Source organism: Melopsittacus undulatus, chromosome 7 (assembly GCF_012275295.1).
Source record: "Melopsittacus undulatus isolate bMelUnd1 chromosome 7, bMelUnd1.mat.Z, whole genome shotgun sequence".
Taxonomy (NCBI): Eukaryota; Metazoa; Chordata; class Aves; order Psittaciformes; family Psittaculidae; genus Melopsittacus; species Melopsittacus undulatus.
This window is the reverse complement of record NC_047533.1, coordinates 54,633,929-54,659,407: the sequence shown is the minus strand read 5'-3', so window position 1 is coordinate 54,659,407 and position 25,479 is coordinate 54,633,929. Positions and strand designations below refer to the sequence as shown.

Sequence of the window (25,479 nt, the reverse complement as noted above, 5' to 3'; positions counted from 1 at the left end):
TGCCAGAGATGCAACAGGATTTCGTCTACAACACCTTAAGTCAGAGCCCAGGTCACTTAGGCCTTACTAGTTACCCAGCAACAAATGTCTAAACATTTCCAGAGGTCTTGATTTAAACAGACCTGGTTGAAGTTAAGTCTGTAGCAATACCAGAAATGTAATCACTATCCCTCAATTCCTGATTGTACTGTGGTTGAACAGTAGACTTCAGTTTCACCTCACAAAAACAGATCTAGCAGAAATCTGTGTTTCAGGGTTTTTTCAGGCTGGTAACATTTTTATCTATTACCCCATGCAGCACCTGTTCAAACTTCATTGAATTCTTGAACATTTGCTTTGCTACTTCACATCAAGTTTTGTTCCAGAGACTATTCAAACTAACAGTCACATTTGTTAAAATGACCAATAACTGGCCAATCCTGGTTCTGACAAATTACCTGGTTGTCTTTATTAAGCAGATGGCTAACATAACTTGTCGGCCTGTTACTGCATTCATTAAAAAGCGTAACAGTACAATCAATTCTGAAATCTACTACTTTCCACAAGATTTTGAAAATATCTACATGTAGATTATTCTACAGATCCCTTTTTAGAAGTGCTTGGTATGAGAGTATGAATGGACTCCTGGCTGTGTACAAAATCCAGGGCGATTCTACTTTCCTATTCTTATTTAATTTCCAAAGTGAAAAGAGCAGAAAAGAACTTTCTTCTCTTCCATCAGTAAAAGACAGTTACCAGCTTTTCAGTTCTCATAATGCATCCAGTTAGAAACCAGACTCGTGCAGACCTTTTCATGCCTTTTTTAAGCAATGCTTACCCAAAATCACCATGGATGGGGCTATCTAACCTTAGACCTGTGCAAGCCCAGAGCACCAAAGAGGTGCAGTGCCAGGACATCAAAACCTTAGGAGAAACAGGCTAAGGGGGATGTGGGACCAGTTAAAAACCCTCAGCAATTTTAATATCCATGCAATTAGGTGACTTAAGAGTATTAACCTTGTCTTATTCATTAGACAGCAACTTTTAAGATGTCTTACTGTGTTTGGCTTTCATTGACATTGAAACAGAAAAATGCACAAAATATCCTTTACTATCTTCCTTTCCTTTTACACATAATTATGTTAAAATTTGTTTATACAACACAAAATTTTGAAGTTTAGTTTGTAAAAAAAGGCTCATAAAGGCTGCTTAAAAGGCATGTCCATTTTAGAGCAACACCGAAAATTCAATATAAAAAGAGGATGAGAACTAGGGATCAATCACACACAGGTAACAGGTTCATATTGATAACTGTGCATGTAGTGACCCTGTAAAGTGTTTTCAAAAAACATTTCAACTGACTGTTTACTCCAAACTCCAACATGAAGTCAAGCATTGCCTACATTACTCCTCAGAAACAAGCAGTTTAAGGATAACATTGAATCCTGGCTTAGTTATAAAAGTTCAAGTATATTCTGAAGAGTCTTCAGTTCTTTGAATGGAGCTATGCTCTCCTCATGTGTTGATCAACAGTCATTAAGTATAAAAATAACTGTTATTTTACAGCTTCAAGTTCTTCATAAACAGAACTTTTTCAGGGTTCCTTAGAAAGTTTTTTCCTTGTTCTTCACTTATGCAGATGATGTGGTAAGACAGTAGGGAGATATTCGTGGTTCCATGTTTAATGTCCTCTTCCTATTTTAAAAGGGAAGAGAAACAGAACAAACAATTCACATCTTAGACATGATGCATTTAAAGCAAATAAATTATACACATAACACTAAATGAGTTGACAGAATAAAATAACAGAACATTACCTGTTCTCATAGTCCTTTTTGAATGCAAAGAACTAACAAGGTCTTATACACACATCAAAAATGCATCAAATGTTGTGTTTCAGTTCAAGCTACATACTGTGATGCACAGAAAAATTTTACATAGAACTATAAACATCTGTAAGAGATTACAAATACAACATCCTGTTTAATATTTAAAAGCTTTAGAAATCAGGAGCCATTCTTACTACTGAAATGTAAAAACCACACACTCACCCCGAAAGCCTCCTCCACCACCTCTTCCTCCTCTGAATCCTCCTCCACCTCTTCCTCCTCCACCACCTCTTCCTCCTCTAAACCCTCCTCCTCCCCTTCCTCCACCTCTTCCTCCTCCAAATCCTCCTAGACATAGGAAAGAAATTATGTTTTGAATAGCATATATATTCTTTGTTAAGCATAACAAATTATTTCATTCACATCTTCTGAAAGGAAAAGCACAACAACAAGAAAAAAAAACCTGTCAATTGCTGGACAGTTACCAGGTCAATTACTGGTACTTTCTCTCCTTGGGACCATGTGCAGCATTTTAGGTATTGTTTAATCTCTGGTATACCATGTCCAAAATACTCCAGACACTAACAGAACTTTTATTTCATAAGAGAAAAAAAATAAACACAACTGTTCATTAATAATTATTAACTCAATTATTAATTATTAATTATTAACTCAACAGAACATTAAAATAAACAAACAAAACCAAAACAACTTTGGGACACTTGTGCCTTGCTGCAAAGCAACAGAGTAGTGAGAAGATGCAGGACACTGTGATGTAGGAAAAAATTAACTTTAGCTTTAATTGAGGAGTACATGGCAAATAATCTCCAAAAAAGCAAAAAAGGATGAAATCTACCCAGTTATTCACCTCTCTCTCAAACAATGCATTTCAAGTATTTGTTACTACAAATTAGATTTTGCTAACAGTTTTGAGTGTTTATTATCTGCAGCCTTTAACCACAAGTTTGCTCAGCAGCCACGCTTTCTATCTTTGTTACATATCAGCGTAACTCTCCTCCCTATGTTTTGGAGCTGTTATTTAGCTACAAAAGCCTAACTCTTGACATTGGAAGGGCATCACTGTCTCTTCCATTGAATCAAACAGGAATACACATAACATTTTTCTTTGCAGTACTACTGTTGATATTCAAGTATTCAACTGCAGCTTTACACACCTACCCCCCACCCCCCCAAAAAAGGGCAAAGAAAACCAAAAGAAACCCAAACAATACACCCCACAACAAAAAAACTACAACGTTCTGCAGCTTCCATTCTTAAGACCTTACCTCTGCCACCACCTCTTCCTCCTCCACGTCCACCACCACGTCCTCCTCTACCACCTCCTCTGGAAGCACCTTTTTCTCCAGGTGGCCTTGGCAAAAATCTCTGAAGTGGCAGTAGCTTTGCTGGGTCAATGTAAAACTGTAGGAAGACAGTTCAATTAGACTTTGAAAATACCCAGACTAAAGAGCACATTAGTATCTCCCTTTACAAATATCCACAATTTGTTCTTAACTTTTTATGTCAAATTTTCTTCTGCAAACAGCCAAATAAAGAAAGAACACAAGAAATGAATTATGGTGTTATAAAGGTATTAAAATATAGATGATATTCGCATGAGTTTCATTTGTAACATCTTTGGTTTTTTTGCAGGGCAGGGAAAAGAAAGAATATGGCAGATAGAAAAGTGAGAAAGAAGAAGAAATTAATATTTATGTTTATATAAAACAAGTAGCTGTTAGTAAAAGCTTCATAAAGCTTTCATTATCTTGTAACAGAGTATATTTATCTAACTGATGACATACAATAGCATTCTGTTACTGAGATTGGCTAACCTTTTGCATTTTCTTAAATGAAGAGGCTTTCATATTCTCACACAGTTTCACTGAAAAATACTGGTAGTTTCTTTAAGGAATGTAACAGGAAAACAAATTGAAACTATTATTTTGATTGGCACATTCAGACATTTTCTAAATTAGTATTTTGTAAATGAAGCTAAACGTTACCACTGCAAATGAAAAATTACAGTTAAGGAGAAAATACCTGCAATTTTTCTGAGAACTTTTTCACAGTTACAAAAACAGTATGCTGTGATAAAACCATTTTTATCTTCCCTGATTAAGGCATAAGGAAGAACATACGAGTGCAAAGAGTACATATAACAGAATTGTAAAGAAGCAAATCTGTATAGCAAGCAACAACCCAGGGTGACCTCGAGGATCATGCTGCAGGGATTCTGCTAGTGCTGCTGCTGGGTGGTACAACTGCCAGGCTGTGGAAAGGTAAGAGCCAGCAAGGACTGCTGCAGGAACTACAGACCCAGCCTCATCTCAGTGAGGTGACAGACACTCTGTAACCCCACGTGCAGTCTTGTATGAAGCCCTTTAGCACTCCAGCACCCAAAGACTTTAGTATGCAGTTCCTAAGATAGAAAGAGCTACTGGCAAACTCTTAAGTATAAAGGTCAAGATTAAATGGAGAAGCAAGGAGTTACTGCAAAATCGAGTAACGCATTTTCCTAATATGTTATTGTAGAAAGAAAACAAGTCTGAAATCCTAATCATTTCAATACAAAAAGTAAATCTGCAAATTAATACATTCAGAGAGCAAGCAATTTAAACTTGTACATTTTACTTCTCACTTACTGTGGCAGAGGAAAATACATGTACCTAGTTACTGATACTCACCCAACACAGGCTAAGCCTTACTGACATGTTACAGGGTTCAGCCCCACTGACCCACTTTTGTCATGAACTCTGTCAATCTAGCAATGACAACAGGGTAGACCCAGTGACTCTATCTCAACAACCCTGCTTTGCAAGAGGACATCCCAGTTTAAGTAAGAAGCTCGACAATGAGCAATAGAACACCCTAGCACAAACTCACCTTTATAATTAAATAATAAGCTGAAGCATGAGCAAGGACCCCTAATGCACAAAAACAACCCCAGCCCTTGATCCAACTCTGTTATAGATGAGTAAGATACAGAAGAAAAGTTGTTGTCAGGTAGGAAGAAACACTTTGAACCACAATGGATGCAAAAGACATCTGCCAGTACCAGTAATGACTGATATACTCTATCATACTGAAAAAGCTTTTTGATAGGAACCTAATGTGCATGAGGCACCTACTGACACCAACAGTTGCAGCTAGACTTGTGACTGTTCAGATCTAACTGGTAGCCAAGCCTTCAACTATTTTTAAATCCTACAGAAATTCCATTTGATAACCAATCAGCCTTTTAAAACAAAATATTATACATCACACATGTTTTTGAAGGATACAAAATCCCTCAGCTGGCCGAAGATTTCATCCACTTTGCCAATCTGTTCCTTATTATCCAGGTACACAGGAGCGTTGAAATAAGGCACCTTGTTTTCTTCTGTTTTACATTTACAAACAATGTCATCTACGCAGGGATGCATGAACTCTCCCAGTACTGAAACACAAGAACAAGCAAGCTAAAGATCTGGAACAGTCATTCTAAAGTACATAAACACAGCCTTTCAATGTAACTTACAAACTATACTTTCCGGAGGCCCCTGGTCATATCCGCCTCTGTTGAAGCCTCCTCGTCCACCTCCCCGTCCAAAGCCACCTCGTCCACCACGATTAAAGCCACCTCTGTCACCACCACCACCTCCTCCTCCTCGATTGAAGCCTCCTCTTCCTCCTCCTCTTCCTCCTCCACCTCCTCTTCCACGAAAAGACATTCTCTACTACCTCCTAAATTGTGACAAAAAACAGCTGTTTAAGAGATAACAAATACTTCACTTGTGTTTTACTGTACAAATTAAAGTCTCCTGAGAGCCTGTTAATGTAATAGTTAGACCTTTCAGTCCTCAACAAAAACACTTAAGGCACATGAAAAACCTAGCTTACACTACAATGCCTACCGGTAAAAACTGACCAGCAGTGACAGCGTGCTTTTCATACAGGGACTGAGTGGCGGAGGCTGAACGCGGCAGCCTACAGCCCCCGGAGCAGACAACAGCTCTCCAGCCCCAACCCAGCGGCGGAGGGGTACAACCCCTGGCAGTGCTCACGGCCAGGTTGGACGGTGCTTGGAGTATCCTGGTCTAGTGGAAGGTGTCCCTGCCCATGGCAGGGGGGTTGGAACTGGACGATTTTAAGATCCTAACCCAAACCATTTTACGATTCTATGATCACGACGTGCACCCACAGCACCTCACGAGCCCGCGGAGCTCCTCCTGCGGCCTACGTACGGGGATGCCAGTGCAAGAACATGGTGAAGGGACCCCCGCCCGCAGCGCGACGCGGCCCTCCCCTCAGAACTGCGGGGCAGGAGAGGGGCTGAGGGACACCCAATGGCCACTAACAGCTTTGTCCTGCGGGGCTTCTCCCCGCTCCCTCCCGCTCATGCCGTACCTCCACGTGCACGCCGGCCCCACCACTTCCTGTAATACAGCGCACCACAACCCAGAGATTACCCACACCGCCGTAAACGAGGCTGTCTGCCGTAAATGAAGCTGCCTCGCTGAGCAAGACTGTCGCAAAAGGCAGGCAGAGTAGCTCATCGTCCCGAGCGGGCGGCCCCTGTGGCTGTGGCCGCTGACAGTGTGTATAGTGGCTCTGCTCCCGTGTACGGATTCCCTATATACAGGGTGCTCAGAGCCGCCTCCCAATGGGGTGGCTTTCCCCCGCCTGCGGAGAGAGGCCCGTGGAGACTCGGCTCTTACACGTTTATCAAAGCCCCTGCGGGCTGTGCAGGGACACAGGAGGGGACTTCGATCCTGCTGGCTTTAACCACGGTGTCCTGGAAACCGACTGTCAGAAGAGTACTTCACATGTTTGTCCAGTACTTGAAAATTCCCGGCATGAATCGTGTAATATGAGCTTATCGTATGAGTTTTCGGTATTACATGGATGTGTTTCCACATAGATTAAAACATCTCATATAAAAACACATTTATCTTTTACAATAATCACAGAATGCTTTGGGTTGGAAGGAACCTTAAAACAAGTTCTAACCCCCCTGCCGTGGGCAGAGACACCTTCCACTAGAGCAGGTTGCTCAAAGCCCCGTCCAGCCTCGAACACTGCCAGGGCTGAGGCAGCCACAGCTTCTCTGGGTAACGTGTTTGTGTCTCACCATCCTCACAGGGAAGAATTTCTTCTTAATGTCTACCCTCTTTCAGTTTAAAGCCATTCACTACATGCCCTTGTAAAAAGTCCCTCTCCAGATTTCTTTAGGTACTGGAATGATGCTGTAAGTTTTCCCCAGCGCTACCTTTTCTCCAGGCTGAACAAGCCAAACAGCCCGTCTTCATAGGAGTGGTGTTCCAGCCCTCAGATCATCTTCGTAGCCTCCTCTGGACTCATTCCAACAGCTCCATATCCCTCTTGTGCTGGGGACCTAACACAAGCTTAACACAGTACTGCAGGTGGGGTCTCACAAGAGCGGAGTAGAATCTGGCAAAGAGGAATGCCTACAATCAGGAGAACCAGCATGACGATTTGATCAGTCTCCTAGGCAAAAGAAAGGAAATATGTGTGCTTCCTTTTAATCATTTACTTGAAGAACATTACTTTTGTTATCTACAGTAAAAGCAGTTAAACTGCAGCAGATCCTTTTGGAGATCAGATTTATCAGTTAATAGGTGAGGCTCCTGTCCTTTGTTTCTAAACACACTTTAAAATATTTTACTAATGGTTAAAAATTAAACATTAGTCTAACAACTGACATTCAAAAGAATCCCGACCAGAGGAATTTGCCTCCAAAGAAAGATCAAATTTCATCATGCGAATGGTCCCAGTTTTCTTGGTTTTCGTGTCTCTCTTTTGTTTTTGTGGATCGGAGGTAAGAATTCATTTTATTTGGTTGCATTAATTTATTATTATTATTAATAAAAAACATTAAGCAATTTACAAAGCCAAACCAGTTAGGTTGGTTTTAGTTTCCTTTCATAGTGTTTGGTTTTTATACATTTCTTATAGCCTAGCTTGAATGTTTGAAGTTTCTGATTTCTCTTTTATGTATTTATTCTGTCTGGGGTTTATGCTAACAGGCTTCTGGAAGAGATTTGAATCATGATCGTATCCTAAACCCAATCTGCAAGCATGGTTAACCCCAGGATAGTGCTGCAATTTTCCCTACCCTCCGTTTTTTGAGAAATGAGATTACAGTTCCTAACATAGCAGCATTGTACTACCTGGAGGTTTGCTGCAGAGCTGCTTCTGGCAAAGCATCCCAGAAAGCCCACCTGGGTCAAGTGTTCAGCATGACCCACACCTTTTAGAGAAATCCTTAGATAAAAATCAGCACCTTATGCTCCTACTCAGTAGAAATGACTTGTACGAATGGGAGTTATGCCAAGCTGGATCTGGCTCACAGTTTGGATTCTACTGACCTGAGAAAAATAGGAAGAATTTAGTGAGATTGTATAATCTCACTAATATAATATATAACCATTGAAAGGGGTTTTGTTGGATTAAATTCTGCCCCAACAACATCCCCACTGACTTTACTATGGCCAGGATTTCTTCAGAACTTTAAACTTCAGCTCTGTTGATTCAGTTGGCACAGTCAAAGCTGATAAATCACATTTCAGGACTACCTTTTCTCTCCCATTTTTATACAAAGTCCATCCATATATATTTTTTATGTTTCAGCAGTCTTCCTATCCATAGATCTGAGTAAGCAAAAGCAGCCAGCCAGTAATGAAGTCACCAGAGAGTTACACCATGGTGGGTGCAGTCACTCACCGAGGACAGCTAGATGGAGGGTCAGAATCTTGCAGTCCAGTGATGACCAGTAATTGCATTACAAATCCACTGCTATGCCAGATACAGGAAAACAGCCAACAAGGAAAGGCACTTACTTTTCAAATTCCTTTAAGATACCTTTTGCTTCAGCAGTCACACAGTGAAAAAAGTCATTAATTTCAGTTTTCTAGACTTGCTTCTAAGTAGTTTAAAACTATTTACAGGTTATATTTAAACTCAAAGCCAACCAAGCCAATAAAAAACTCTCAGAAAAAAAAAAGTTGCCATTTTCTTATTATTGTGGATTTTAAGTCCCCTTGTATTTTGATTTGGTTACAATCCCATTGCAGTGGTATGTTATAAACCACTGACTTAAAAATATTTAGAGCCTGCTGTTCATTTCAGCTGATGTTTGAAGTTTAAAGAGTACAAAGTTTGTGAGAGACTTGTAGGAGTTAAGATCACACCAGGTGAATAATCCAAAATGAAGAAAAATGTTCAGAGAAACTGAGGAAGCTGAGGTGGCTGAAGACAAGGAAATATACTATAAATTATATTTAGCATCTTTGTGCTTGTAAGAGAGAAAAAGGCTTATGCATGAACACTTCGTTGAGGTCAGTAAAGAGATCTGCAGAACTCCTTGCGCAGTTCCTAATCTTGCTCTTTGTTTCATTACTATTTTGTCCTTTACAGAATGCAGCTTCTAATGCTGAAGAAAACCAGCCTCAGCAGGCTGACCCTGCCCAGCCAGCTGAGCAAGACACATACCTCATAAGAGAATGCTTAAGCAACCAATACACACACAAGTCCTGTGAGAAAGTTTTTTGTCACCCATGGGAACGATGTGTGGATGGAAAGTGCCTTTGTAAGCTTCCCTACCAGTGCCCAAAGAATGGCTCTTCAGTTTGTTCTGCCAATGGAAAGTACTTCCTCACTTACTGTCAGCTAAAGAGCTACGAGTGTCAACGTCCCGAAGCAAAGTTTCTGCACAAGGGAAGATGCACATCTGACGGTATTGACACCTCCTTTCCGAAAACTTATCAGTTAGTCATCCATGGCCAAGGATATGCTTTCCTTGCCCTAGTAAGAACATGAACTATAAAGAGAGGAGTCATTGAAAATGGGCAATACCTGTTGATTTTCATAAAAATGTGCTTGACATTGTTAATAACACTTGACAAGGCCCAGGTCATGCTGCTGCTCGTAGATTGTTCAAATCAAATCAGGTAGAAAGGGAAGAAACAGACATAGGAAAGAGCTCAGAGGTTTCCAAACATGATGTTGACTATAGTGGGAGGCTCAGCAGGAGGTCTGCTGAGAACATTGGCAGAGAGGGTGTCTTGGAGATGGACAGACCTCAAAGGAGCTAGAGTCCAAAGAACAGTCAAGCTATTGAAATGTATGGGGGAGTGCATGGAGAAAAGATGAACCATATTCAGCTGTATCATCTTCATGCTGTGGATTTCATAAAAATAGAAAGCTATTGCCCTGCAAACCAATCATAGTTTGTGCAGTTGTTCTCACCTGCCTTTTTGGCTGCACCAAGCTGCTGTGTCAGATCAAACTCCTAAGTGGAGCGAGAAACAGTTCCTGCTAAATAGGCAGGTGGGCTCTTTTAGCAGTAGCAGTTGCTGTTGTTACCTGTCCTGCAGCCTCTAGGCCACTGAACACAGCAGGAGCAGCAAGCCCAGCCCAGGGTTCTCCTGCTTGGTCTCTGCCCTGGTACTATCACTCCCTTTCCCCACAGAGGCAACAGCTCAGCCCACTGCCCTCAGGGTGGCAAAACTTTATTCTGCCTATTCCACTGAAAAGATTGGAGAGCCTTTGTGTGTTCCTGGTGTGCTCTCTATACAGCTTCACAAAGTTAAGCTGAGTAGCGTAGCTTCCACTGTAAAGTGGAAGTTTTGCTACACAGGTAACAGAAGAAGGGTCTGGCCATCTTACTTGAAGTGTTAATGGTTATGAAAAGTCCTCTAATGAAAGTCATTATACTAAGAAGCAACCTTTCCTCAGTAGACCTCCAGGTACTCTTACGTGGTAGGAACTGTTACCCTCATTTGTCCTGAAACTGGTACCCTTTGAAAAAGTGGCAGTCTCAAAGCCACAAAGTCAGTCCTCAGAATAATACCTGAAGCTTCTGACTCCCAGTACACCCTCCATATGAAACTGGTTTGTGTCTGGGCTGCCTTTCCACTACAGACATCTACATCATATGAGTTTATTTAGAGATTTTTTTTATTTCTCTTTTTTTTTTTATTTTTTTTTTTTAGAAACATTTTCAATCTCTTTGGGCCATGGAGATTCAACTTTGCTTCAAGTAAAGCCTGTCAATCAAAAGAATGACTTTTTTGTATGTGCTAGTGAGTGGACTATGAATGAAGCAAACGTGGCTTGCAAACACCTTGGCTTTGAATTGTAAGTTGGGGGAATTTATCTCTGGATAACTGCAAGGGATCAGAAAAAGTAGTGATGCTTACATAAGTGCCAGGAACAGTCAGCCAGCAGTTAAGGCAGAAAACTCATGAACAATGTATTAGCTGATAAAACTTTTTAAATTGAGACCTGAGAGTGAAATCCAAACCACAGATTTCTGTGTTCCATTACAACAATACAGACCATGGTTTCCTTTTTAAATAGAGCAGAAGACCAATGCAGAGGTTTCCTCTCAGGTTTGTGTAATGGAAAGTGTGCAGATGGACCATCCCCAAATAGCTCTGAGTAAGGATCTGTGTGCATAGGAAAGTTTTTTATGCTTGCTGACACCAGGGTACAGCTCTGCTTTGCCACTTGCACCAGACAGGCAAACAAGAATCAAAACATGATTTTTTCATCCGCCCCTTGCCCCCATTGCCATTGCTTGCTTTGTCCTCAGGGATGGCTGAAGCCACACAGAGCCTGTTGGTTTTCCTACCACACTGATGACCTGGGTTGCACTTTCATCTCCTCATAGTCAGCTGTATCTTGTACATAATATTTTTGCACTAATTTAACGTGATCAGGGAAGGCTGCCTCTCCAACCCTACCTGAAGACTACAAGTGCTATTGCAGTGCCTTTATTGTCCCCTATAAGTGAGAAGCAAGTATTTGCTAGTCCTGATCAGTATCTCTTTAGATAGCAGCGAAGGGTTTATCCTGGGACAGAGCATTCAGCCCTGGAGTCCCATTGTAATTCTCTCTAGTTACTTATTTATTCAATACATATTTTTTTAAGGTAGGGGATATGGACACTATTAGGAGGATACCAGTCACATAAAAACAAGGGAGATGAAATATATTAATCCCAGCCTTGCAGTGGCCTGAGCTTCCTCAGTATGTGCAGTGGACAATCCATTGTGAAATGATATAATTTGTTATTATTCCTTGTATCTTCACAGAGGTGCTGAATATTACCAAGCCAATTCCCACATCACAGAATCTGCTTTAAATTCATTGCACTGTCTTCAGATAACTTGCAGGGGCCTAGAGACAAGTCTTGCTGAATGTCACATACAGGTGAAATCAAGACATAGTAATGAGGGATTGATTAGCCTCCAGTGCCATGAAAATCTCAGAGGTTAGTAGTTTTTTTGTTTGTTTTACATCTATTTGGAGTTCTTACATTTTAAGTTTAAATAACTAGGACCTAGTTTGCTGAACTCTCAGCCACAGCAAACCTGCACTTTGATGTTTTTTAAATCATCCTTTTGCAGACTTTAAGACAATTGAGGCAGCCTTGTCTGAAGACAATTTTGAGTTTATAAGTTTGCAAAATCACTATTGTTCCTGAAGTATTTTTACAGATATTTCCCCAAAGTAAATGTATTTCATCCATGGTTCTGTTTGTTCCTTCAGTCCTCTAAGGATACCAAGGCATATTGTATTCCAGAAGTCTTACCTGTCTGGGTTTACTCCTCCTACGTGCTACTTTGTCTATGAGGGAGAACAATTAGGACACTAGTAGCACTGGAGCCAGACAAACATGACTGTAGTGGAACTGTTGCTGTCTTCGGGGGAGTTTCAGGACTCCCCAATTTCTCACTGATACAAGAGGAATCAAGTCCTTCGCTTGACTTCTGACAGCTTTCTGTTCTCTGTATTGGGTTTTCTTTGGCACTGATAAGCATGAGCCTGAGATGCTGCTGGTAAGGAGAGCTATGAATCGCCTCAGGTTTTATCTTGTGCCACAAAGGTAGGAGTTCAAGGACTCTTGATGACTTCCTTCTAAAGGGGGAACATCCATCATCTTAATCACTTTAATCATTTACAGTGGGTTTGAACCAATCATTTCTGGTTTAATCCTTGTCCAGAAGAAATGAAGTTCCCTTTTGCCAGGCTGCTGCATATTGGAGGAGAAAGATAAGTGGTCACATTGAACACTTCATGAGAAGGCAGTGAACACAATAAAAAGAGATTCCTATTTACGTTACTGTGCCCCAGAATGCCTACTGTTGATAGGTCAAACTGCTGATACAACAAAATGGGCAAGCAGAATATTTCCCTGGGCAATTATGAAGCTAAAGACATTTCCACACTAACTTCATTTTCATCGTGCTGCACAGCTTGTTCAGATGGTGAGTTTCATTGTGTCAACAAGAAGTGCATTTCTCTGGACAAAACCTGTGATGGAGTCAATGACTGTGGAGACCTGAGTGATGAACTGTGCTGCAGAGGTAATAATTTCCTTTCTCAGGTGTTTCAAAATCATTTGAGCAGAAAACCACTTCCATAGAATTTTTACAGTGATGTAACAGCTAAAGTCTTTTTTTTTCCATTAGGTCACTATATTAAAGCAATCAAACCATAATTTATGTATACGTAGGTGAAAAAACATAGGTATAATACACTTCTTTGAAGCAGGCAAGTGATCTCTGAGAAATCTGGATTTCCTTGGAGGATGAGAAAATACAATTAGATGTTTTTAGGAGGTTTGTTAAACATTAATACAAAAAGATAAGTTGTCTTAGAATGAAAATGTATTTTTAGCTGGGAAAAATCAATAGTAATTAAACAAACACACTGTTTTTCCAATGAACTATCTTTAAAGCAAAGTAAAATGTCTCTTAACTTTATTAATGCAAGATTATCCATAGAATATCTGTGAACAGTTCCTGTCACATTGCTTGTTCATGAGCAGTTATTCTTTCAGCATCTGCAATTCCAGCTGTAACAATTTTAATTAGAAACGTGGAATGGATCTCCCATGACCTGAATGCAGAAGAATACTTTCAGAAGTTGGGATTTGGGTAGCAAACAATAATGTGGGTTACAAATCCCATCACTATTCCTATAAAACCTTAATTTTGTAGTTTTACAATGGTCAGTAAAATTCAATCCAATAGTCATGGAAACACAGTCACAGGCATTTTAAGAAAAAAAAAAACAAAACAAAAAAAAAAAAAACAACCCAAAACAAACTACCTGTGGTTTCCTATATTTAGAGAACATTTATTCAGATTTCACTTGACCAAAATAGTGCTGTTTCAGCTGTATGGGCTGAAAACAATGTTTCCTGAAAGCAAAAGAAGAATTTCAACTAAGATGAATGGTCTTCAGATCATATGGGGATAGAGGGTTACTTTTAGAGAGCTATCTTACTTTTTATTAAAGAATATATCCTTAAATAGTAGATTGACATATTATAAAGTAGCTTAAAAGAACACTGCCATAAATTCCAAGCACTGCTTTCCTTTTGATAACATACAAAAAGATCACAAGAACTTAAAGGGGTTCTCGGGTTTATAATATCAATAAAGAATTTTAGAAGAAGTAAGTTACTAAATTCAGTATCTTCAAACTAGGACTCTTGATTCCTAATCCTGCCCCTCTCTCCTTCAACCAAAAGCCAACTTGGGCTCTGATTTGAGAGGGGAAAATTTGACCCAAGCATCGTCAATTTCTAATTTGAGATAATTAGCCATGCTGCCAAAACTGGAGGTCCTTTGGCTGAGGTTGAGTGGGGGCATGTTTTATGGACGAAGCCATTAAGGAATGATTCCAAGTCTAGAAGTACAAAACTGAACTGGTAACAGAGATCCACATCTTTGAAGCCTTAAAACTTCAAGATTATAAACTGAGGAGATCCAAGTATTCATTTTGGTTTAAACTTACAGAGCCTGCTTCTGTGGTCTGTTTATGAACAACCAAGTCCCCCCTAACATGGATATTATAATGTGTTTACATTTTAAAAAGCTCCCTAACTATGCAAGGTTGCTGTGTCATTTCATCCCGTGATTTACATTTGTAATTCTCCTGTGTTACAGAGTGCAGAGACAACAGTTTCCACTGCCGGTCAGATATTTGTATTCCGAGTAAGAATGTCTGCAACAAAGAAATTGACTGCCTTACAGGAGAGGATGAAGCTCGAGTTCTCTGTGCAGGTTTTCTTCTGAAGCATGCTTTTGTGTCTTCCCTGTCATTCTGGCTCAATGCTAAGTAGAGACTTCACAATGTATATTATTAATTTAACAGATTAGCAAAACCAAATGCATGCAAAAATTAGTCTTCCTGATGTTATGTTATACATAGTAGGAAGAAAAGGTTATGTAGTTTTCCTCCCTCTCCTTCTAGAAAAGAATAGCAAGAAAACTAAAGGATGGAAGAAACAGGTGATGTTTTATGAGGTTTAAGGCAGATTATGTCTTTTGATTATATGGCCCTCTATCAAACTGGCATTCTGTATTTGTGAAGAAAGCATAGACAAGACAGGCAGGAATACTTTCCTCACAGATGAGGAATTGAACTAGTTTGGCATTATGATTCTTCCCAGCTGTTCCCCTCACTGTTGAAAAGATTTTGTTTTGGTCTGAAATCAGAATGTTTTTCTTGCTCTGATAAGAGACAAAGTCTAAAGCCAAAAAGTAAACACTATTGGTAGAGTGAACTCTAAATGTAAACATTACAGCCAGTAATATGAGAACAGACACAGCCCTCAACCTCCTTTTAGGAACTGAATTCAGTGGGCATTTTGTTTGAATAAAAGCTGACAAACCAGATTCAGGAAACATTTAATTTACGTCTCATGCTGAATACCCTTCCCTACCCTGTTGAAGAGGCACACAGTATGACAACATCATCATCTAAATTGGGGAAAAAAATCCTGTTACCTGATGCTCCTTTGGGCTTTAGAAAGCTCAAAAAAGTTGATGGGGCAGGAGGTGGAATTTCCATTGTTTCCTGGTGGAGAATGGGATATTACTTTACAAATCAACCCTCCCCCCCCAAAAAAAAAAAAAAAACAAAACCAAAAGCTGTTTCTCAGGGTTTCTTTCCAGAAGGGCTCACTAGGCATGCAAAGCAGAGTAGATGTCATGCAGTTACAAATTGGTATCTGCTGGAGGTAGGGAGGCAGCCAAAGAGTCTATAGTAGGAAACAGCAACACTAGGCTGAGAGATTATTGCTGTTTGAAATGGTGTGCCCTTATGCATTTAAAACATGTCCCAGGATTTTGTCACATAAACGTATATACAAGTAATACAACAAATTTAAATGTTTTCCAACATTTTTAGTATTTTGTTATTCTACTACAGGTAAAGACAAGGCAAAGATGAGGCCTGAAAATCACAGTATGGATGAAGGTAAGTGTAACTAGCCCTTCAAAACCAACAGCATACCCTCTTCTTAGTGGCATTCTAGCTACCAGCCAGATCTGGGCAGATCCAGAACACTCAGATATCTGGACTTTGTGATTTACTGAGACTTACTATTTTTCTTGCTTTCCACTAATTTCAATAATGCCATAACAATGTATCCTGGCTGAGGAGCCACATCTGCATGTTTTGGCAACCGGTGGAAGTATAGTCTCATCAAATCTAGGGGAACTGCTTTAAAATTATTCTCCTGAATTCAAGCAGCAGTGGGAAGTGAAGAGAAATAAGTGATGCTAAGACACAAGCGATTTTCAAAGCAAAAATAGATGCCAACATTTTTTGCTTTCCTGCTACCGGCATATTCACAATACTAATTTTTCAAGATAAACTTGTCTTCAAATAGAGAGAATGGATACCTGACTTCTGAGATACATTTTTTCCTTTTTGTTAAAGAGAGAAAAATGATAAAGACTCTTCTTCCCAAAGTACACTGTGGTCTTACAAATCACACACTAACTCGCCGGAAAAGAATTATCGGTGGAGAGATTGCAAGAAAGGTAAAAAATAATATTACCATCTATTAATTAATTCATCATCAATTTAAATAGGCATTATTGTTCTTCTGCTAAAATTTACAGAAATAAGTCAGCTCCTGTAGGAATTTCACGCTTTGCAGCAGTAGTGGCATAGCACTGAAGGAGAGAGGCACGATGTATAAAGTAAAACATGGGGTTGCAAAATCGAGCATTACAAGTACACAATGAAAATGATTCAGCAAAATAATACTATAGCTAGAAATAAGAATTCTGATGACATGGGATTTAAATTTGCACCTTTGAAACAGAACACAGTCAAAAATGCTACACTTGATCATACCAAGTCAGATTCTGCATCTGTTTCTGTGGCTATAAGGGACATCACAACAAAAAGCTCGATAGAAGGAGGCACCACACAGAGTCAGAAGATTGAATAAAATTATTGCATTTTAGAATATTTTATGATTTCTCATTATTTGGGTGTTTGTTGTTTGAATAGGGTGAATTCCCTTGGCAAGTGGCAATTAAAGATACTAGCAATGAAGGTGCAACAGTGTACTGCGGAGGGGTTTATATTGGTGGCTGTTGGGTTCTGACTGCTGCACACTGTGTCAGGTAAGAACAACAAACTGGGAAATTATTTTCTTCTTGCAAGTCTGAAAGATTGATCTAGCTATTGTTCCCTTTCTTAGCTATGTGTTTACTTATTATTATTTGCCTAAACAATTTAAAACACGTTAATGATGGGGAAAATTCAGAGAAAGTAGAATATTTTGGCAGCGAATAGAAAGATGAAAATGCAACGAGTTTGAAGAGACACAGCATTTTTCAGTGAGATAATAGGCAGGCAGGAAAGGTTCACCATAACCACTTTGCTTGAAAGGGAGATACTCTCTTCCCATCTTTGTCTTGGAGAAGTACAGGTTCTGTTCCCTGAGACTGCCCCTGGGGTCACATACTCCACAGAACAAGCAAGATGAGGCAGGGAAGATTTGCCAATCCCAGCAGCCCATCCACATCTGCTCACTCTTCTTTCACTTGAAATCAGAAAGGCATAAACACATGCTTCCTATCACGGCACTAAACACAGTGCCAGGCCTTTAATAGTTTTTTTTTCTGTACTAGCTGCAGTGTTCAGCAGTTAGCATCATCTGCTTTGCATTTCCATTATTTTTATTCTAGAGAAAATATGATAAAATGCAAAAGTTCACAGCTTGTTGAAAGGTACAGTGCTTGTGTTAAGTACCAAAACATCCTTTATTTCACTGTTTTTTTTGAGGGCAAATCGAGTTCATCTGTACCGTGTCTGGGTCGGACTGCTGGATACAATACTGTATGACAGAGAGACAGATACTTTAAGACTAAACCGACTGATAATCCATGAAAATTATAATGCATCAACTTATGAAAATGACATTGCTTTGCTGGAGCTGAGAGGTTCTGTGAAAGGAGAATGCTCCTTGGATTACAGCACACCTGCCTGTATCCCCTGGTCAGAGCATATGTTCAAGACTGGTGACAGATGCAAGGTTTCTGGATGGGGACTGGAGAAAGGTATTTACTTTGGTGCTTACTAAAAGAATGTATTGTTTGTATCATGTGTTTTCTGACTGTGGTAAGCTTTCATTTTAAAAAGGCTGGAGAGTAGTTATGCACAAAGTACTCAGAAGAGACTGAGTACAGAAAACATGGTCTGTGGTGCAGCATCCAGCTATCACTGTTGGCTCTCTTTTCTATACCGCTTCCTCTGCTGCTTCAGCTGCTTAGTAAATCAATCTGGAGCACACCCTTGGCTGGAAACTACCCAGACAATAAGACATGTCCCTTTTGCCAATCTAGGATTTATATCAGCTGTGGAAACCTGGTAATGATATTTAACAAGTGCGGTTAGTAGCCCACAGTGAGCCATAGTCACAGTCTGTCCTCTGTCCCCTGTCCAAGAGGATCTGAGCTTCAGCCAACAGTTAGGAAACTCAGCACATCTTGGCTCAGTTGTGTTTGAGATTAGTCCAGAGAAGGCTGCACAGAGACAGGTAAGCCAAATGTAATCACACTTTCAAAGATTTGGGAAGCATTTGTTTTGTATTTCAGTGATTACAGCCAGGCATTTAAGCTAACACATCTTGTGGGGCTTCTCCTGTCCATACTCAGTAGCAGCCTATAAAGCAAATGCAAAGTTGGGATTTACTAGCAAACAGAGAGCAAACCAGAGAGTCTCCTTAACCTTGTGGATACATGTATCTCCAATATCTGGTCCCACTGCAATTAAACCACTCTGCTTTTATGACCAATGTACTGCAATTCATTTGGGGTAAGCATTAGTGGCAGTTTAAAGTCTCTGGTTTATAATACTGAAGATTATATTCTGTAGATAAGTAAATATATAACTTTCAATTTATGGTATTAAAAGTGTCAAATATGTACATACCATTTTTAATATAGAAAAGTTTATTCTTTTCTAGGTTATACAAAGCAATACGTCCTCAAGTGGGGCTATGTTAATTTATTTCACAATTGTTCTGAATTGTACCCAGGACAATTTTTTAAACAAATGGAATGTGCAGGTAAGCATCAATTTTCTTCCTATAATGTCTTTAGCATCAAACCCACTGTTTATAGGGCCAGACATACAGGCTGGGAATCTTTAAGACTTGGGAAAGCCAATAAGCCAATTGCCACATTATCACCATTAGCTAAATGCTAGCCACTGGAGTCTAGAGGCATCCATCATTATATATCTGCTTCATAATCAGAGTTAATAAGACAGGATGCCAAGTTTATGATTATGAGGGCAAATTTTCACATGCAATTCAAGTTATGTTTTCTAAATACTCAAGCACTTTGCAACCCACTGAACTTCCTACCTGTACTATATTTGATTCTGAATCAGCAACATATTTAGGCAAATGCCCATCTTAGAGCACATTAGTAGTCCCACTAACGACTATTCATCTACTTAGACATTTGCTACTACCACATTACAACTCAGGAAAAATATGATTTACTTTTCAAACTAGGGTTAGTCTGGCCAAGAAACTGGTTGTCAGTAATTACTACTAAAATAAGGATTTTGCATGCACATTTTTTGCTTCTCAAGTAACAAAAGATATTGCCAAATGTATGACTAGAAGACCAATGAGTATTCAACTTACAGAACAAATAGTTTCAAGTGTTCTTTAAATAAAAAAGTAAAGTAGTTTGTATAAATACTGTCTTTATAATAAAATGATTAGAAAAGCCAAATAATTTTGGGTTGATGGCTGGTAAAAATGGGCTGATGCCAACCTTATTAAGTTTAACCATGCCAAGTGCAAGGTCCTTCACCTGGGTCAGAGCAATCCCAGCTACAATTTGGGCAGAGGAGAGATTCAGAGCAGCCCTGCAGAGAAGGACTTGGGGGTGTTGGTCAATGAGAAACTGAACATGAGCTGCCTTCAGTGTGTGCTCTCAGCCCAGAAAGCCAACCGTATCCTGGGCTGCATCAAAAGGAGTGTGACCAGCAGGACAAAGGAGGTGATCCTGCCCCTCTACTCTGCTCTCATGAGACCTCACTTGGAGTATTGTGTGCAGTTCTGGTGTCCTCAACATAAAAAGGACATGGAACTGTTGGAACAAGTCCAGAGGAGGGCCACGAGGATGATCAGGGGACTGGAGCACCTCCCATATGAAGATAGCCTGATAAAGTTGGGGCTGTTCAGCCTGGAGAAGGCTTAGGGGCGACCTCATAGCAGCCTTCCAGTATCTGCAGGGGCGGCTATAAGGATGCTGGTGAGGGACTATTCATCAGGGACTCTAGTGGTAGGTAACAGCTTAAAACTTAAACAGAGGAAGTTTAGATTGGATCTAAGGAAGAAATTCTTTACTGTGAGGGTGGTGAGGTACTGGAATGGGTTGCCCAAGGAAGCTGTGAATGCTCCATCCCCGGCGGTGTTCAAGGCCAGGCTGGATGAAGCCTTGGGTGGTATGGTTTAGCAGGAGGTGTCCCTGCTCATGGCGGGGGGGTTGGAACTAGATGATCTTAAGGTCCTTTCCAGCCCTAACTAGTCTATTATTCTGTTCTACGATTCTATGATTCTAATTTGTGATAAATTCAGCATGAGATCTATAAGATACCAGGTTTGTTTACTGTGCAAGTTCCATAATTTATCTCCTTGATCTTCAAGTTATTTCAAGTGATCGTACTTTACCAGAAAGGAACAAAGACAGTATCAAGTGGGAAAACATCATAAAAGGTGTATCTGGAGTTAGCTTCTGCTCCTTGATGCAAATACAAACTCGGGAATTAAGGGCTAGTATTCCCAGGAGTTAGTTACACAAGCAAATATTAATTAAATTGAGCAAAGGCAATGAAATCCTGTTTTCCAGGATCAGTAATTCCAGCTCTGAAAAGTTCACAGAACTCTTCCTCAGTAATGTAGGGACTCAAGAAAGAGGTTACATTTTTAAAAATTGGAGAGTAATGCATAGTATGGTTTCCTTCATACTATGTCAATCAACACAGCAGAAAAGTGTAGTAAGGGTGTTAGAAATTAATAAACTTTTACTGAGGACATAAGACAAAGCATAAATCATATTCTAGGTCTGCAACAGTATTTCTGGTTAGATCACATCCTTCACTCTTAATTCCTTTTTTAGGAGCTGTATTGCAAACAAGTAGTTCTGTGAACATTGAAACTTATGAAGAGTGCAGGATCCTACACACTTGTGCCTCAGAGCTGCTAATTAATGTAGTGAAAAGTCCATATTATGACCAAGACCTTGCAATGAGAGCACTGATAGACAGTTGCTCTCCCTCCCATCCCAGCATCCACATGCTCTTGACCTATTTACATAAAGCTGGTAGAAGAAATTTTGAGGCCCTCTGCTTCTCTGTACAGCTGTGTACAGATGAAACTGGCCAACAAATTATTGGGTAGAGGGGATGCCAAATGGAGGCACATAGGCATACACATAGCATGATAGCTTCACTGCCGTAAGAATCAGCCTATAAATCTTTACCTTTTACTTCCTGCTTTTGTTCACTTTTTATGAGCTACTTTTAATGGTATAATAGGCAATAGGGCTGAATTCTCTATTGCACAAGGTAAAACAAGACCCACATCACGGACATCGGAGCAAATGAGAAGAATTTTGGCCAGTCACAAATGTAAAGAGAGGCCCTGCACTGATAAAGATATGAGAAATAAGAGACCAAAGAGGTCAGGAATCCCCTTTCTGGTGATCATTAGGCAAACATCTGTCAGAAAGTGACATGGACCTGAAAAAACTCCTCAGCTCTGTTTTGTGAGCTAGAGTGTATATGAACTTATCTTTTGCCTTTTATTTCTTCTTTTGCTTCAGGTACTTATGATGGCTCCACAGACAGTTGCAAAGGCGATTCAGGAGGACCTTTGGTCTGTTTTGATGCAGAAAATGTGGCATATGTCTGGGGTGTTGTGAGTTGGGGTGAGAACTGTGGAGAGGCTGGTCATCCTGGTGTGTATACGAAAATTGCCAGCTATTATGACTGGATTAGCCATCATGTGAAAAGGAGTCTCATTTCACGGTATAATACCTAAAGCTTGGAAAATTAAACAGCTCCCTCTTATCACCCATGCAAAAATGCACATTGGTCCTTTTTTACAATCAGCAGCCATGTGACTTAAAAACAATTAGTACAAATCTTTAAAGAATATATTTTGAAAATTCTTAATGCCCTGTGAAAGCCACAATTCCACAGTTTTAGAGAAGCCTGTAAGAACAGAATTTTACAGTTATGAGTCAGCAGTAAAAGTCTCTAATAAAAGCTGGAAATTAAAATATATTGTTACTTTGTTTTTTTCTAGTTTTGGTTCTTTGGGTTTGGGGTTTTTTTTCATATTTCACATTACATTTCAGTTGCAATTGTTTATTTAGTTAAAATGCAACACAAATACTGAAAGCAGTGGTTGGAAAATGACTGCACTGGCAATATGTGAACTTCACAGAAAAGACAGCAAACAGAGTACTTTCAAGAACTTGCATCATCTCAAGGTCTAGGTCACTACAAGCCCTCAGGATGCTGCCTTGCTTGGCAGCTGATTCTTCAGGCTTACTGCAAAAGTAGGCTTCAGACAATCAATCTATTAATTGACAGATTGACTATAATGATTAAATTTGTCATAATATAATTATACCAAAATAATAACTCTTTTGGTGGTATTTTTTTCAGCTACAAACTCAGACAGTTTTTACCTAGTTAATATTCCTCATCCAATCACCTATCCTGGGACAAATTTTGTAGCTCTTAAGTTTCATTGATTTAACTACAGCTGGTCAGAAGCTACAAAGGAGTTTTAAAACCTGAATCTTAAAATTAAAAGCATCTTTACTGTCTTCAGTTCTCTATGTATGTGTATATATATATTTCTGGTATACAACAAACTCTTAACAGCAAGTAGAGTTTTACTGCATATATATTTATATATACACACATACAAGCATACACAGTATACATAACAATATAAATACATTAGAATGGAAAGTCTGTATACTGTACATATAGACTTAATTCTACAAAAACAAGTTATAGATCTAAAGTTAAAAATTAATACTCTCAGTCATAAAACCTCCCCACTGGATCCTCAGATTAGCACAAGCTTCCTACAGAAATATACAGAAGTGTTGAAACAGTTAATGCCAAGAAAGAGCATCTAGAGCCTAATCCTGCAATATGCAGATAGGGAGTTTTGCTACTGCCTTAACTGATTGAGAACTGGACAAAGACAATGGCCCATCAACGAAACTGCAGTGATTAAACAGAAAACCCTCTGCTTTCATCAGTCCTTGTGAGGAAGTTTGGTCCACATGGTAACAGGAAGCAGAGGCCCAAAGAACCACTGCATAAGTTATACTATCTTAGGCAGCAGTAGCGATGCCAGCTATAAGAAAATGTCACTCTATGCGTAATAGTCTCATATTCTGCAAGAGTTATGCACAGAGAGTGTGCACACATTTTTTTACAAGTACTAGGATTTGGTTTGTGGATTGGTGCCCTTGACACTAAGCTGTCAAATAGCTTCAGGTAAGTTCTATCAAACAGCTCAATAGCTTTAGAACATACTTCACTGCATTTTAAATTAGAAAAGGTTTTAGTATCTATTTTATTTTATGCCTCTCAATGACTATCCTGTTGAATAAATGGCACATGATCACACACCACCGTTGTGGTGATGTTTTTTCTGTAATTCACCATACTTTGCTTCCAATGACATTTTTACATTTTCATTGTCTTTTCTTCCAGTCTTGTAAAAAACTGCCATCAGCATGAATTTGTCACATAAAGACACAAACAATCACCAACAGTTAAAGTAAAGGTACAAATTATTTGTTTTAACCACCCCAACAAGGCTTGCTTACTTGGAAAAGCATTTCAGTATATTCCTATGCAGGAATTATTTTGCTGAATCAGGGTCTTTGTAAACCAGTCATAGGGAAAAGCTGGATGCTGGATGGGTGTAAGAAGAGCTCCCCCTTTCGTCTGATTTAACTTCTGTAAAGAACTTTCCTCACCTACTTCTTCAGTTAACTACAAATAATATTAAATGCTGAGGCTGAAAAGAGAAAAAACAGTAGCATATTTACCACGATTCTTTCTGGTGTGCCTGTTGATCTGGAAGTTCCTCAGAAGTTTCTTTCCATTTCCTGTCCTTCTTTACAATTAACTTTGTCCTGAAGCCAAATACTACTATGTTCTGAGGGATTCCACAGGTCTTAAAGACAGAGCTTTAATTACAAATGTTAAAACTATTTCCGCATGGTTCCACTTCAGCTCATTCGTGAAACATCTGGAATTTAAATATAAAATAAAAAATAAATATAACATTAAAAAAATTCCCCAAACTAAACAGGATGTTTAGCAAGCTATTTCATTTTGGTCTGACTTTCCAACAAATCAAGACTAGACTTTTCATGTTTAATAGGTTTACTTTCATTTCGCCCTGTTTTACAACCCCGTCTTGCACATTTGATGATGTTACCTGAAACTACCATGTATAAAGGTCACTGGATCCATTTCCTTCACACTGATCCTCATCATTATAATAATGTCAAAATGTTAACACTTCAAGTACATGTTCCCTACTGCATTTTTTTGGCTTCTGAATGACTGTGCTTCCCAAAAGGTCATGTTTCTCTAGCTGTATTAATACAAGTTCTCCCCAACACTGCACAGAAGGAAAGCAGTGTTTGCCCTGAGTCAGCAGAGCAACCAAGCCCCGATGTGTTCAGCAGTAGTCCTGTTCTTCCATCCACTCGGCCCCGCACATGCAATATCCCGATGGCTGGCCATCCTGTCTTTCCGTCAAAACGCTACCGCAGACTCTTTCACATTTAGTAATGCCAAGTTCATCACTTCTAACAGTTATTAAATACGGGTTTTCCGAAGAAAAACGGGTTTGTACTGCCTGACAGCGCGACTGCCTCCCCCTGCCCTACTCAGCCGCACTGGCGCCAGCTGCCCTCCCGCTGTGTACCTGGTCAGGCTTGGGAACGGTCCCCTGCGGCTCAAGGGGCACCGTGACCTGCTCCTGTCGGGAACAGCCCGCGTTGTAAGCCGGCAGGTGCGAGGCCGCGTCCCGCAATGACCGATTCTGCCACCTGCAGGTGCGGTGACAGGCTCTGCCCGGCTCCCTGCTCCTCCCCTCGGAGCCAGCGCTCACTTTCCTCCCTCCGACCCGCCCCAGTCCCTCTCCGACTGCCGGCAGTCCGTTTGGCCATGAGGAACCAGCCGGCCGCGCCGATCCAGCCGCACTCCCACCCGCTGCTGTCCGCCTCCTCCTGCGGAGGCCCCGGGGCCCTCGGGGTCGCTCCCTCAACGCGACGGC

At 40.0% G+C, this 25,479-nt stretch overlaps 2 protein-coding genes across 4 annotated transcripts; one reads left to right on the top strand and one right to left on the bottom strand.

The window, feature by feature from the left end:
• Nucleotides 1-1,070: 1,070 nt before the first annotated feature.
• Nucleotides 1,071-25,471, bottom strand: GAR1 (GAR1 ribonucleoprotein). 3 transcript variants are annotated; one of them, XM_034064557.1, is made up of 9 exons: nt 25,413-25,471; nt 24,239-24,441; nt 7,060-7,298; nt 5,329-5,534; nt 5,093-5,247; nt 3,644-3,703; nt 3,095-3,230; nt 2,031-2,156; nt 1,071-1,674 (listed from the first exon to the last, which is right to left on the bottom strand). In XM_034064557.1, exons 4-9 carry the CDS (start codon nt 5,519-5,521, stop codon nt 1,661-1,663), a joined length of 684 nt encoding a protein of 227 aa, XP_033920448.1. In that variant the 5' UTR covers nt 5,522-5,534; nt 7,060-7,298; nt 24,239-24,441; nt 25,413-25,471; the 3' UTR covers nt 1,071-1,660. The 3 variants fall into 3 exon arrangements, with proteins under 3 accessions (XP_033920448.1, XP_033920449.1, XP_030904338.1); XM_034064558.1 differs by lacking the exons at nt 24,239-24,441; nt 25,413-25,471 and adding an exon at nt 8,535-10,686; XM_031048478.2 differs by lacking the exons at nt 7,060-7,298; nt 24,239-24,441; nt 25,413-25,471 and adding an exon at nt 6,198-6,263.
• Nucleotides 7,570-22,397, top strand: CFI (complement factor I). Its single transcript, XM_005148692.3, has 12 exons — nt 7,570-7,629; nt 9,228-9,546; nt 10,805-10,949; nt 11,909-12,087; nt 13,073-13,183; nt 14,774-14,890; nt 16,041-16,088; nt 16,554-16,657; nt 17,136-17,251; nt 17,916-18,190; nt 19,099-19,200; nt 21,977-22,397. The coding sequence occupies exons 1-12, from the start codon at nt 7,570-7,572 to the stop codon at nt 22,192-22,194; spliced, it is 1,794 nt and encodes a 597-aa protein (XP_005148749.2). The 3' UTR covers nt 22,195-22,397.
• Nucleotides 25,472-25,479: the final 8 nt, after the last annotated feature.